Below are 15,450 nucleotides of genomic sequence, written 5' to 3'. Positions count from 1 at the left end.
ATAATCAAATCATCAGTAATTGCTCATCGATCATCATCATCTAATCATAAACATCATCGCATCTATTCTACACATCTGACACGTGATCCCATGCAACCCTCGATTGCTTCGAGTAGGGACTAGGGCGCCCCTCTGGTACCAGAGTGTCCTGGGAGGACTAGGGCGCCCAAGTGGGACTAGAGCACCTTGGGAGGACCAGGGCACCTCTGTGGGACCAAGGCGCCCTAGGAGACTGAATAGGGGGCATGTGCATGATCTCAATGCTGACATCACCAACACAAAAACCAACGCAAACAAGAAAAGTCAACAACGAGTCAATGGAAGGTCAACTCACCTTGTTGAGTGGTCTACCGCGCAAGATCTCCATCCATGTGAGTTGCTCAGGTCGACATCAAGGCATGATGGTTGATGTGTGGGATCCTCTGCAGTGAATAGTGCTAAAAGTCAAAAAGTGACAAATGAAAGTGTCACTTTCATATTTATGAGATCACTTTCATATTTATGAGATGTGCACTTTTTCATTTTTATAATTTTAAGTTAAAAACCATAATTTCGCCCTTTTCACTCAATCTATCATAACTTGAGCTAGGGAGCTCTGATTTTTGCACCGTCGATAGCGTCGAAATCACGAAATCACTCTCTTACTTTGCATGTGTTCCATAAAGCTCTTGGATGTACAATCGAGCCTTGTTGAGAACATATTTTCATCAAGATCTTCATCACAATTCGTTGTGGTAAACATGATACCCTATTTCACCTCACTAATAAGCAAGCCAAAACAGGGGGGCATATAGTTACCCACAAATTTCATCACTTTCCTTAGTAAGCATTAGGTAATTTTATGATCTAACATGTGGTTTTGTAGGGTGCGGTTCCTAATCGTGTACTGTAGATACCCCTAGGGGCTTAGTCCGACAACTTATAGATATATCCTTTTTCAAAATAATGTTTACTTTTTTGTACTTTAACTTGCATATGCACGTAGTGTCATATGACCGCTAAAGTGGGGGCTAAATGTAGCGTCATAAATTGTACACCCTTGCTAGGGTGGTACAATTCCACACTTGGTTTAGTACCCGCCTTAGTGTGTTTTGCATCTTACATTTCTAGCCTCTTTTAAGTATTTAATTAATCAATTTAATTAAATCTAAATCCATATTTCATCACTTCACATATCATAAAGTTGGGCCCTTTACCCTAACTGTGCTCCTTTTCATTTTATTCCTTCAATTAATCATTAAATCATAAACCCTAATTATGTCCTGTTTTGATATTTAAGGCCTGATTTTGCACATCAAAATATCTTGGAATCGGCTGTAACTTTGGGATTCGCTCTAATATTATCATATTTAATGGCCTTGAAAATTTGGTGAAAAGTTGGTCGGACCAAGTGCACTTTGCACTTGGTCCCTGACTTTTTTTCCAAAATTTTGGGAGCATAATTCTATGATATTATAATGCTTGACCCCAAAAGATTGGCGGAAAATTCAAATCCTAGGTCAACCTAGAGATGAAATTAAGATCTAGGGTTTCATACATAAGAGCTCTCTTTCTTCATTTGAAGGCCTAAAAGTTTTTGGCTAAGGGCTAGCGATCACAAGGATCCTTCTATGTAACAGAGAGCAAATCTTTTGAATTCTTCAACAACATTCAACAACACCTATCAAGCATTCATCAAGCATTCTTTCATTAATTGGGGGCTTTTGAAGATATATGAAAGTAATAGGAGATCACCGACTGAAGATTGGCTTGTACCCCTCCCTTGGGGTTGGGAATGGTTTCATGTTATTTCTATGTCTTTTATGAGCTTCATCACATCAATTTTATTTACATTTATGCTTTAGATCACTTTGCATCATTGATTTAGGACATTTACTTTGTCAATTACAAGCAATTAGGGTTTACTCTTTAGGGTTGCTCTAGATTGTTTACTCTCATCCTAGGATCTTGCACTCACTATTTTATTGTACAAATTGGCTATTTGTTGAGGTGGAAATCACCGAAACAAGGGTTTGACTAAGGCCAAACCCTATATAGCCACCCAAAACCCTATTTTCAGCGATAGATGCAGATTCAAGATCCGAGTGTCGCTGCAAGTTTCAGGACCGACAGAGCACACATAAATTGTTTTGAGGGTCAGATTTGGACAAAAACCCCTAGGACAGGGGCATGGCGCCTTGGTCCTCCCTATTTTCAGCAGAATTTGGCATATCAGCAGTTCAGAGTCCTCAGATCCTAGTCTACCAGGTACAACTTTCAGTTTGCAGAATCAGGATAGGGGCACAACACTCCGGTCTTAGACATTTTGGCTCAAATTTTTGGCACGGGTACACCTCTAAATTTGTCTCCTAATCTGTACTTTCTAGCAACATATCAGTTGTTCTCAGTTTTGTATTCTCAAATTAGGGTTTTTGGTGTACACTTGCATTCTAGGTTAAGTTATTCAAATTTGCTCTTTTGCATCACTTCTTCCCCTCATTTACAACAAAGGAATAGAAACCCTAAGAGGTAATCCTTGGCTCTCTCTTCCTCACAAGAAGTAGCCAAAGTGTGTTACCTCCCTAGGCTCTTTTGTATTCCACAGTGTGTAAATGAGAGTGGGATTAGGGCTTGTTTGCTTATTCTTACTTTTTCCCCTACACATATAGTTTTAGGACTATTCTTCATAAGATATTATGAGTAAAAATGTGAGTGCAAAACAGAAGATTGAAATAATAAACTAACAACCCAAGCAAACACAAATTAACCAAACACTCAAGATAGGATGATAGAAAGAAGCTAAAAGATAATTAATGAATAAAGAAATGCACACTCGAATAGCTCCTTTTGTTGAAGATTTGTCCTTTCAATTTAGTTTTGATGTATACTCGCTTGATGTCCAATGGTGCTCGAAGAGGCTCCATGATTATCTAAAATGCAAGATGCTAAGCTATTGGTGTATGCAAGTGGATATGATATGAGTAATTAAAATAACATTATGACAATTTGATTGTGAAAAAGTGGATGATTTGCAAAGGAAAATGGGGGGATTAAATAGGATTTGTTAGAGATGAGAGGAGGTTTGAGGGTGTGCCACTTGTCTCAATCGAGGACAAGTGGCAATGCAGGGAATGACAATTGTCCTTGAGAAGGGTAAGTGTCAATGCAAGGAAGGACAAGTGGAAGGTAAGACACATGTAAATTTTGGGAGGTAGCCACCCAAAATTGGTTTATTTTCCTAATTTCTTAGAATAAGGAATGTGCACATGATTTGGATAGGATTGGTTAGAAGGATAAGGTTGGTTAGGAACCTAGGTTAGTTAGTGGGTAAGGCTACAAGAAGGGTTATATGGAGGGTTAAGGTTAGGAGACAAGCGACTAAAAGGATTATTCAAATTATTTAAAATTCAAATAAAAGGAGGAAGAGGGTGACATGAACCAAATAAATATTTAAATTATTTTATTTAATAGAAGAAGGATACAAGGGTATTAGTTAATAAAAACATTAATCAATTAATTGGATATGGCCTTATTAATTAAATTAATTTAGCTAGTGCAAGGATGCCATTAAAGAATATTAATTATTTAATCAATATAGGTGACTAAAAGGGATCGAATTTGATTAAAATTAATCAAATTTAAGTGTCTACATGTTGTCCCTCTTTGTGGTGGCGCTAGAATAGCATCGATGCAAAGAAAATAGACACTGACAATTGGAAGAAGATGGGAGTGAAAATATACCCCAGACAGAAAATATTGATAGGACATAGGCAATGACATGTGGATGATGAGTTAGTGATTCCCCCTCGAGAGGGTGCACAGGAAAGGGAGGATCAAGTGATGTCTTGAAAGAAATATTGCCCCAACAGATAGGATGCAAGACAATGCAAAATGAAACCTAAAAGCGAAAATGAATGGGAAAGAGGAGTGCATGCAAATGCAATGAATGATATGCATGAACTAATCATGGAGCTTGAGCACCCTTGAAACTTATTTTGATTTAGCATTGTATGTGATGCACAAGGGTACAAGGAGCCAAGATGATTTCATAGACAATGCATGGATTGACTCGACAAGCAGACACAAAAGGTTAGTCTAGCATCACATGGACTCATAGAGGACTTTGCGAGAAATGATGCTAGACAAACCAAAAGTAGAAGATATGCCCCAGTGTAACATGAGATAGCTGAGACTTCATGAGAGAACAACAAGGGACACATCAAGAAAACACATGCAAGCAAAACAAGAAAAACCAGGATCACATCCCTAGTTTCGTTCTTCCTAGGAAACTATGATATGAAGGATCATGGTGATCAAGAGGAAACAAAATGAAGGAGCTCAAATAGATAAACAAAGATAAAAAAGAATCAAATCCAACACAAGTGCCTCAAATATCTTTTGCCAAAAGCATGACTAATGGATGGGATTTGATGTCGTCTGACTAGAGGAAGGATAAATCCTGTGCAGACTGAGGATTAGATGATGGATCAATGATATGGGATGACAAAAGGCACATGATACAATCATGGTGAAAAATATGCTCTAGGATTATTATTGAAGAACCAACTAATGAGACATGATCTTGAAGACATGACCGACGTGTATGCAAAAGATACAACTATAAAAAAATGACATGGCAACCATGAAGCAAACCAAGGAATACATAGGATAGGACCGACACTATGTACAAGAAACTATTTACAAGATGTACAAGAGCTATGGATGATGGATGAGGACCCAGGGACATACATGATGTTGCCCCAGTCAAGATGAAAAGCCATGCGAGATTAATGATTGATTGGGTGTTTCTGATGTGAGAATGATATATCCCAAAACAACACCAAAATTGGATTGATGGTGGATGGAGTGTTGTTGATGTGGAATGATATATCCCAAAAAGACACAAGGATTTGGAAGGATGCATCTCAATGATGATGATTGGATTGTGACCAAGGCTTACAACAAGGCTGGGAACAAGACAATGAATGTGATTGGATGATTTGATTGGTGTTTGCTTTTGGAGATCTAAAGGAGATGGATAAGATTTGCATGCGATGGTGGATTGCAAGGAGTAGATGGACTGATTGGATGGATGGAATTGGATTGTGTGGGGGTAGCCTAGAGATAGATACCAATGACAAGGGATGTAAGAGGTGATGGAATGATATGACGGGAGGGATGAAAGGATGGAGGATAGGATGAAAAGGATTTGGAGATGGAAGCATTATGGGATTGGAAATGGGAGATAAAGGGATTAGGAGATGGGAGGAATTGGGAGAGAAGGATTGCTAGATGAAGGGATGATTGGATGGATGGTGGGTTTGATAGGGTCTCCAAGGATTATGTCATAAATGAATAACATGCCCCACTCTAGACGTTTCACGCATAAATGAGGTACTAGTAGGGATATGATAGGAATGATAGGATGATAGGAAGTTGAGGGAAGTGAATGGAAGATAGGGTGATGGGTGGATAAAGACTATGAAGATATGCAGAAGGATATGAATGGGAGGAAGGATGAGTAGATATGAAGAAATATAGAGGAAAAGTGTGATCGGAAATGGAGGCCAAGAGGTGTCCAAAGCATGTATACATGGTGGTTTTTTCTTGTCATCAAGATCCAAAGGAGGACGAAGGAAGTGAAATGGATAAGATATGATGGGTATGGTAGGTAGATAAGATGGAGGAGATAATGTATAGATGGTTAGAAGAACTTGCCCCCAAGAGTGGAGAACAAAAAGATGGAGGGAATTACACATGATTCCTGTTTGCCAGGGTTTCATCAGGGTACTTGTCCAAGGCACCTATTTGCCAAGTTTTCACCATTTGACGAATTTTCTCTTTTTTTTTATATCTTTCACCTTTTTTTTTGCATTTTCCAATTTTTGGGAGGAAGTTATGGATGAAGGTGGATGAGGATAAATGGATTTTGAAGATAGGTGATAAGGGAGATAAATGGAGGACTCAAGCATCAAGTTCCATATCAAAGTAATAGGAGCCCATTTGGAGTGATCAATGGATGTTGGTACAACTTTATTAAGATGGGTGGACTATGCAAAGGCATAGATTACATGGTTTTGAAGGGGGATATAAGGGATGTAAGGGATATGGTGGTGTAAAGTTTTTGGACAAACAATGGAAAGTGAGTATTACAGGGGGTGTTGTCAAGACCAACATTGCAACATGTTGCAAAGGATATGGGATGAGCGGAGGATAAATGGAGGGAGTATGTGGATATGATAGAGGAGTAATGATAGGGAGTTTTGGGACATAGGGAACCAAAATAGATATAGGAGATGGAGGGAAAGTAAGTTTAGCATGTGGACTAGCAACTTTGGATGCCATTGGAGATTTTTCTTTTGGATGCATTGCTTCTTTTTTCTTTGGGATCCATATTGTTTTTGCTTTTACTATAACTTAGGCCTTTGTGGCCTTTGAGGTTTAGTGCATTTTGGATCATATTTTGCTTTGTGGGAGCATGTATTTTTGAGTGGACATGGTGATCTGCATTTTTTTTAGATGTTTAGCTTTAAGAATTTTTGATTTGGCATCCAAATTGTTGCTAGTATAATTGGAAGGAGCATGAGAAGATGGATGATGTGGAGGGTATATGGATGGAGTGATGGTGGTATGATGGTGGATAGGATGCATGGGAGTGCGCATTTGTTGATCATGATTGGGAATGAAAGGAGCATGATGGTTATGATGGGTGATGGGGATATGCGATTTTTATATGAAGGGATGAGTAGGGCAAGATGGAGGATGGGGTTGTAGGATATAAGGGCCCAAAGTGGATTTAGCATGTGGGGGATATATGATGGTGGATTTTAAGATATAGAGAGATAAAATGGATTTAAAAGATGAAGGGGGAGATTGATGGTTGCTTTGGCTTTATATTATGGAGGAGGGGGGATGGTGATAAATGATTTGGAGGAACGATGGAAAGATGGGATGGTGGGTTTAGAAGCATACTTGGATTTTGTATTAATTGCACCAATATTTTCAGATGAAGTGCCTTGAGATATATAACCAAGACCACAAGACCCTAGATGTGCTTTGACATGGATGGGCTCCAAAGTACCTTGCTCATGTAGGCCTAAGTCATTACCTTGATAGTTCACTCTTTTGAGCATTTTATCTAAAATAGGATACTTGTTATTCTAGGAACAAGATGTGAGTCCGTTATTAGATGGAGGATAATGGGTGGTGTATATGAGATGTTCTTCTACTATGAGTGAACCACCATGGATGAATGTAAGTGAACCAAGGGGATAGAGTGATGGTGGTGGGATGGTTTGGATAAGAGGGAATGAAGGATCAAGAAGTGGAGTAGATGGGACAGGATGTTCTTGACTTGGAAAAGGAAATGATAAGGGGTCTTGAGATGGAGAAGGCGATTCATATCAATAAAAATATCAACATGCCTTAGAACAAGATATCAACATGATGGGATTGGTGTGGATGGTGTGACAAGGGGTGAGTAGTTAGACTCTTCAGATGGAATGGATGGAAGGATAGTAGGTTCGTTGAATTGGGTAGATGGAGTGGATGGAAGGATGGGAGGGTCATCGACTAGGGTAGACAAAGTGGATGGAAGAATGATGCTTGATGTATGCTGGCTTGATGTCCAATGGTGCTTGAAGAGGCTCCATGATTATGTAAAATGCAAGATGCTAAGGTGACGGTGGATGCAAATGGATGTGATATGAGTAATTAAAACAACATTGCGACAATATGATTGTGAAAAAGTGGATAATTTGCAAAGGAAAATGGGGGTATTAAATAAGATTTGATGGATATGAGAAGAGATTTGAGGATGTGCCACTTGTCTCAGTTGAGGACAAGTGGCAATGCAAGGAATACCAAGTGTACTTGAAAAGGGAAAGTGTCAATGCAAGAAAGGACACGTGGAAGGTAAGCCACATGTCAATTTCGGGAGCTAGCCACCCAAAATTGTTTTATTTTCTCAATTTCTCAAAATAAGGAATGTGCACATGATTTGGATAGGATTTGTTAGAAGGATAAGGTTGGTTAGGAACCAATGTTAGTTAGTAAGTTAGGATAGAGGAAGGGTTAGATAGAGGGTTAAGGTTAGGAGACATGTGGAGTCAATTTCAGAAGTGGTTATGGCTAAAGTTTTCATACAAGGATCATCTAGTTTGTTCACAAATTGGGACTATCAATGTTTAAATAAGTGGAAAGCTATTTATTCTCATAATCCAGGGATTTGACCCCAAAAAGCAAAAGCTTTTAGATCATATATCTCTTTGTCTGCTCCACCCTCAGGCACTTGCAAATTGAATTTTGACAGGGCTCTTGTGGTAACCTTGGCCCATTAGGGATAATTCAAGTTTTATATTCAAAGCACTTGCCCTCAAACTTCCTCCTGGGACTAATAACCAAGTTGAGGCTCAAGCTCTTCTAATTGGATTAAATCTTGTAAAACAATTGGGCTTCAAAAAAAATTGATTGATGGTGATTCTTTGAACATTATAAATGCTTGTAAGAACTTTCAATCTTCAAACTGGGCCATTAATGATATCTTAAAACAAGCATTCTCAGTCTTGGTTAATTTAGATTTTTACCAACTCTCTCACTATTACAGGGAAGGTAACTCAATGGTTGATGAACTAATAAGCATTGGACTTCAACTCCCTTTAGGGGAAGTTCAAATGACAGTTTCCATCCCATAACACTTTGTGGAACTAAATTAGAGGATAACATTAGATTCAAGAAAATTAAATATTGCTCACTAATCTTATTTTGCTTGCAATGACCAATGCAAATTTTGACATATCAAATGCATCTCTGCTACTTGGAGCACTGTGCAACCTGGTGGATGTTTGATATCACTATATTCAGATTTGGTGAAAATGTTAGTAGGGTGATATATGGAGAATACACTTCATGTCTTTCATAAGATGTTCTGGTTGTGTGACATGGAGTACTCACAATTGTCCAACTTGGCGTGTGCTTTCAGATTATTGTGCTTATTCAATGCTGAGTGTTTCTGGTAGCCACATTACCAATTATAGTCTCACAAAGGAATTCAAAGAGTTAATATTGGAACATAAGATGGCTTTAGACTAGGGCCCCAGTGATTCAACTTTCCTTCCGTCTCCATGAGTCTAGTTTTGCTCAATTAGGGTGTTTTATCAATTGAGAATTAATGGATTTGGTATCCATTTGGTGTACCCTTTGCTTTCATTCTAGCTAATGCTGGCTATGTTGTCTGAATCGAAAATGCAAGGACAATTAGCTACGACCATGAACTTTAACAGTTAATATCAAGGTATATTGGGACTAGAGTGTAAATGAACTAGCAACAAAGACCTTTCAATCATGATGTATTTGGTATACATCATATTCAACAAAAAACATGCTCTTCATAAGATTCTTTCAGGGCACTCAAGCTGCCTTATCTGTTGCTGTTGCTTTTTCTCAAGCATTTACATCCATTAGAGTTGTTGCTACAATTTTCTCATTTGGCCATAGTCTTTCAAGACCGGGGATTGCAGTCATTCAACACAAATTTGAAATCAGGAAAGCCATATGTCGAGTGGATATGTGCAACAACAATCATGCATTATTTTGAAGGCTAAACTAATGCTTTCACAGGGAAATATATTGTTAATGATGGTGCGTTTGAGATGAACTTTCATCAAACTTTCTAGCTGTAATCTAGCCTCTCTTCTCTTTTTTTCTATTGTTTCTATGTAACATTTTATAATATTAATAATAAAGTTTAGGCTTTTGCCTTCTATCAAAAAAAAAAAAATGTTTTGATTTTTTTAAAAAAAAACTTCCCTTCACAAATCTCTTATATACGTTTCTTTTATATTCATTTTTCTTATATTCATATACATTATTCTACATAATTTTTTGAAAATAAGTCCCTTTTAATCATCTATTAAGCAAATCCTCCACTCTACCCTCCCCTCTTTGTCAAACTATATTTTTCTTGGTATTGTAAAAGATTTTAATTCAACACCATCTAGACACCTACAACATTGACTTTACCATTAAAACAAATACTCTTTGAAAAACCTTCCCTTCCACCCCAAACTATGATTACCATTTCTTTTCACCATTTCTCCCTAAATCCCACCTACCCACACTAAAAATCCTAATAAAAATCTCCACAACCCCAACCCTATCCTTTTAACAATATCTAAATTTTTTCTCAACATGCCTATTAAAGCTTTGTGATACACATTGCGAACACCTATTAACTTGAAAGTGTTTGACAAAGAGGTTTTTAATGGAAACAGGTGGACAAACTTCCAAAATATTAATAAAAAAAAGCAAAGAGAAAGGAGAGGAAGAGGATGAGGATGATGCATGGGGAAGTGAGCATTTAAAGTTCGTCCTTGGAAATATAAGGATCAACGGTAAATTTAGCTAAACAAAATAAAACAAAGCAGGGTAAAAGACGTATCTCAACATGTGAAACACCATGCACATGCATAGGTACCCACTGTTGCGTACATACCACTCCACCAAACGGGCTTTCAACAATACCAGTCGGCTAAAAAGGCCAAAAAGACGGAAAGAGGGAAAGTGGTATATCATCTCGGTTGCAACAAAGTATTTTGTCAAAATTTGTCATTAGTCTCTCTATATTTTCTCCGCAATTTGGACGATCTGCTCTTGTTGGTAGGACAGAAGTTTCTCCGAAGTTTTGAAGCATTCATGAGCCATGAGCTAGGTAAGAATCAAAGAATTTTCAGGTTTACAATTGGATTTAGCAGGTGTCTGATAAGATTGTAGATAATTTATATTGGCCTTGGAATGCCAGCGTTTGGTCTTGTAGAAGAGAACACGATGAATGAATTTGCAGCCCCCTACACTCCCAGCATGCCATTTTTTACACTACCCACCAGTTCTGAGCCACCATATTCGTCATATCCAGTAACCAGTGTTCAATCTGATGTTTCCAGCGTGTATTATTATGATTCTGGGTATCAATCCTATCCCTATTGTCTTGATTTCTCTTCTTCAAGCAATCCACAGTATGATCAAGACTGGTATGTGGATTCTTCTGTTCCACCTGTTAGTCATGATTGGTATTCTGAGAATGAGGATCCGGCAATCTCCTATTACCCATCTGTCCCATCCTATGATGCTGATGGGTACTATGCTTATGGGTCATGCCCTTATCCTGAACAGCTGCATTTGGATCCTTTGACTTCATCTACTGTTATTACTACTACGCCTTGGGAGAATTGCACTCCTGCTTCAACTGTTGCCGGTACAGATTTCTGCGGGTCACTGCAATCTACGAGTTGTGGTTTCTATGGTGGCTGCGAAAATAAGGATGACAAACAGAATCAGAAGCTCCAGGAGGTGGACAGCAGTAGAGCATCTAGAGGCTATTATCTGCAAGAAACACAGAGAGGTTTGTGTTTTTAATTGTGTTGTAGCTGTAAAACCAGGATGCAATTTTGGTTTCTCAACAATTATGGATTCCATGTGTATCTGTTGTGTTGTATACCTCCCACTTTTGAATTGAATAGAGCAAAATCAATGTCTGTAGTGTTGCATCTACATCTGTAATACTATCTTTGATTGAATTTATCTTAATAGATTTTACTATTTTGATCATAAATACCTCATAAGCATATTCAAGAATGCAGAGTAGCTAATATTCAGGGCATTACAAGTCACACGGTAGTTTGCCCAGTCTCCATTACCACTGCATGTGAGCATACAACCTTATAGTCAATTCCAGAAGCCCTCTTGATGGTATGCTGAGGTCTATTGTGGTGTTAGAGTTTGAAGGGCTTAGATGAATCCTTTTGGGATTAGGTGCAATCCCAGCATCGGCAGCATCACTCGTCTTAAGGTGATAGGTATGTATCCCCTATTAGAATCTCTTGACAGCCGCAATTTGACTTCTGGAATCTTAATATCACCGTTTGGGTCCCTTAGCCCTCCCAGTTTGTAAAAAAGTGAACCCTGGAATACACAGGTAGGGTTTTATTTGCCTTATCGTTGAACTCTGGGTGCAGATCCAGCTTATCTGTTTCATTTCATATGTTGTTGATTATGGATGGGAAGCAATTATAAATCAGAGGATAGAAATCATTGATTTGGGTTCTTTCCTCTCCCAGAATGTTATGCTGGTTGTCTTGGTTTTAGGTAGCCCCAGGTTAGATGCCTAGGTCATATTATCAGTTCAATTTTATATTTATCCCATTTCCAAGCTTCTGATAGGATTCTTGTGAATTGGTGGGATCATTCTTACATCATTTGCAAATTTTTGATTCTTTCACCGAATTATGAGAAAGTATGATCACTTTTGAGCAGGTCCATCTTTACAATATAAAATTTGAATTTCTTTCATTCAACCCTTGTGGGTAGCATAATTCCAATGTTGAAACCTTAATAGCTATTTTTGAAACGTTTCTATAAATATCGTGTATTTTAAGTTTCTGGTAGATGATGTCCTCACTTTGTCATGATGAATGGCTTGTTCTTGCATCAGCTTGTCAGTCTTTGAGATTCTCATGTTTCTTCTCGTATAGATACAAACTAACTTCTTAATATGATTTTAATATTGTCAAGTTGGCTACTTGTAGTGAGGGGAGAGCCCACCAAAGGAGCTTCAGCATGGACAAAATTATAGCCCTACTTTTTCATTTTCAGATTGAAAATCAGTGACAGTTTTTGTTATGTGGGAAATTATACCTAATCTGATATATATTATTACAACCACATACATAATAATAGTAGCTTTACCCTTTAGGTGAAAGATTTCAAGTCACTGAATGGAAGATATCAAAAGGATTCGAGCTTGGGCATGGGAGTCGAAGACGGGTTGAATTTTTTTAATAATTACTGTTAACTTTCAGACCACGTGAAGCAAATTCTGCATCAAGAGAATTTTGTCCTAAAATTAGGTAGCTTAAAACATGAAAACCTCAATTAAAACAATAATATTTGACTATGCTACTCGGAAACACTTACTGCTAAAAATGTTGGAAATAAATATGCAGTATTTAATTCTCAAACCTGCAAATGTCTTCTCAATAAATCTGAAATAATCATACCACACTGGAGTGACATTTTAGAAAAGAGATGATATATGCATCATGATTTAAAATAAAAAATGTGCAGTTTAAATAGATAAGTGCACTAAAAATATAACTAAGAGAAACTAAAAGATTGATCAAGTAAAGTTCAAGTTAAGCTTACAACTTACTGGAGTGACACTCAGATTGACTGATCAATCAACTAGTTTGACCAATCAATCAATCTAGTTTAATAACTAATGACCTTCAATCAAAGTAGTTGGGATTAACTCCAGTGTCAAAGGAGACTCCCTAAATAGATGAGCTTTGTTTTCCTAAGGTAACACGCTCTCCTTGCTGATCCCTGCTCACAGTTCTGCATCAGCTACTGTTACTGTTGTGCCATCACCGTGAGAATACCAGTGAAACAACTTAATGTAAAAACTCTAAACAATTATTACATTATCCCAGTTAAATGTGACAAATGGATATGAAAGCAATCTCACTGCATAATTTTACGAACCTTTGTAAATTGTAGAGGCTGCCAACCTGCAGATGACTATTTCTGGGTAAATGCTTGTTTGTCTGTCTTTGCCAAAAGTACTAAAAATATCAAATGTTTGTTTTGTAACTTGGTGGCGATATTGTTTAAATTTCAGGACAATTTTACGAAACTAGAAGTGTTTGTACTGGCTTTGCTGTTTTAACCTTGCTTTGTAAAAGTAAAAACAACAAATCAAACTATTACATATTTAGAAGACAACAAATTAGAAAAATGATGCTCAGCTATCAAACGAATTGAACATCTATAATTCATATGTATGCTGAGAATGTGAATTCTTGTAATCAGAGTGATCAGAAAATTTGGGCAATACTTCTTGGCTCATTTTCCTTAGCTATAAACTATCATGTGTACTTGCATAAGGTGATTGACTCCAGGATACAGAGAGAAAATAAATGAGTGGGGACATATGGTGGCAACACCTAGCATGATCGAGGGGCAATGTTCCTCATAGGATCTAGAGGCAACACCTCCAGCAGGGTTAAGGAGCAGTGCTACTTGTGGGGTTTGGGGGCAACGCCCCTAGTGGAGTTGAGGGCTAGCGCTCCTCATGGGGCTTGATGGCAGCACCCTAGGTGTGCTCCTTGTCATGATCCAAGGCAGGGTTGAGGGGTAGAACCCCTACCATCAATCCCAAATTAGAGCCTTGAGAACTACACAAAGTTTCTTCACGAGCCATGCTATTTTTCATAGTTTGATTGCCTTTTAACCAAGCTTCAAGACTCCTCCAAACCTTTCAAAAAATGCTTGACTTTCACACTTTTTGATTTGACTGCTGTCAATTTTTTATTCCATTTTTGAATTAATAATTGTATAATATTAGTATAATAAAACTAATTACGACTTTCAAATCCTAACACTAACACTCAACCTACAAATAGAACATTCGGAGTTGATAAAATTGAAATAAATTTTTATTCCTTTTTGATTTCATATATTAGATATATATGACCCCCTAAAGCCCTAACAAATAGAACATTTGGTGTTGATAAACTCCAAATAAATTTAGATTCCACGATTATACTCCACACTTACTTTTCAATAAGCATGTTTGGCTTTAAAAGAAGGAAATGATGGACAATTTAGCTACTAAATTTCAATTCAATAAAGAGGAAAATATTTAGGGACTTCTTGAAAAGGTTTACATTTGAAGCAACAAGATTAATTCACTAGTCAAGAACTGTATAAAAAGAAAGCTCAAAAAACATAATGAATGAATACACAACTTAATATGTAAGCCATTGTTGGTCATCTAGTTGGGAAGGACTATCAATAGATTTGAATTTATGCCAATAGCTAGCCATTATGCCAAGATAGGTATTATTACCCAAAGTTTTGAACTTTTGAGTCTGGATCTTGGAAAACAAGAGAAAGAAGCTATGTTTATGGGATCATTTCATTGCAAGTTACTATTAAGTTTTTGATAGTTGAGAAGACTTTGGTAGCCACCTTGCATACGACTATTGCATTGTGCAAGCTTTTAAATAAATGAGTTAGAAGTGTTTAGGAAGGGCAATTCAGCAAAGGAAGGAACACATGTAAAAGATATTGTACCAATAGAATTACTTCTGTTTGATGCATTAGATCTTTTTGTTTAATACGTAAATTTTTTGCATGCATTTATTGTTCTATAAATTCTTGCATGATAAGCCCTTTTTTTAAGTTCATTCAATCTTGATTGCCAAAATTGCCCAAAAAAACTGCAAAAATGATAATAAAAACATTAAAAATTTGCGCACACAATTGGGTTCAATTTTAATGCAGGTAGATGGGAATAAATAGGTCTGTGAACATTATTGACCGCATTTTTTTAAAAGTATACAATTTTTTTGGGGAAAAAATCAATAGCAATGACATTTCGCATTTTTGCCGATTAATCTCACTTTTCTTTTCAAT

At 37.3% G+C, this 15,450-nt stretch overlaps 1 protein-coding gene across 2 annotated transcripts in view; it reads left to right on the top strand.

The window, feature by feature from the left end:
• The first annotated feature begins 10,468 nt into the window (after positions 1 to 10,468).
• LOC131072906 (uncharacterized) overlaps positions 10,469 to 15,450 on the top strand; it is a 39,161-nt gene continuing 34,179 nt past the window's right edge. The window contains exons 1-2 of one of the 2 annotated variants that reach the window (XM_058009199.2): positions 10,469 to 10,687; positions 10,778 to 11,377. In XM_058009199.2, coding sequence (XP_057865182.2) covers positions 10,672 to 10,687; positions 10,778 to 11,377 — 616 coding nt within the window. In that variant the 5' untranslated portion in view covers positions 10,469 to 10,671. The remainder of the gene's footprint in view (positions 10,688 to 10,777; positions 11,378 to 15,450) is intronic. The other variant, XM_058009197.2, reaches the window with a different exon arrangement.

This window comes from Cryptomeria japonica, chromosome 11, assembly GCF_030272615.1.
Source record: "Cryptomeria japonica chromosome 11, Sugi_1.0, whole genome shotgun sequence".
NCBI classification, from domain to species: Eukaryota; Viridiplantae; Streptophyta; class Pinopsida; order Cupressales; family Cupressaceae; genus Cryptomeria; species Cryptomeria japonica.
Note: the sequence above shows the minus strand (reverse complement) of the source record. Positions and strands in the feature narration are given on the sequence as shown.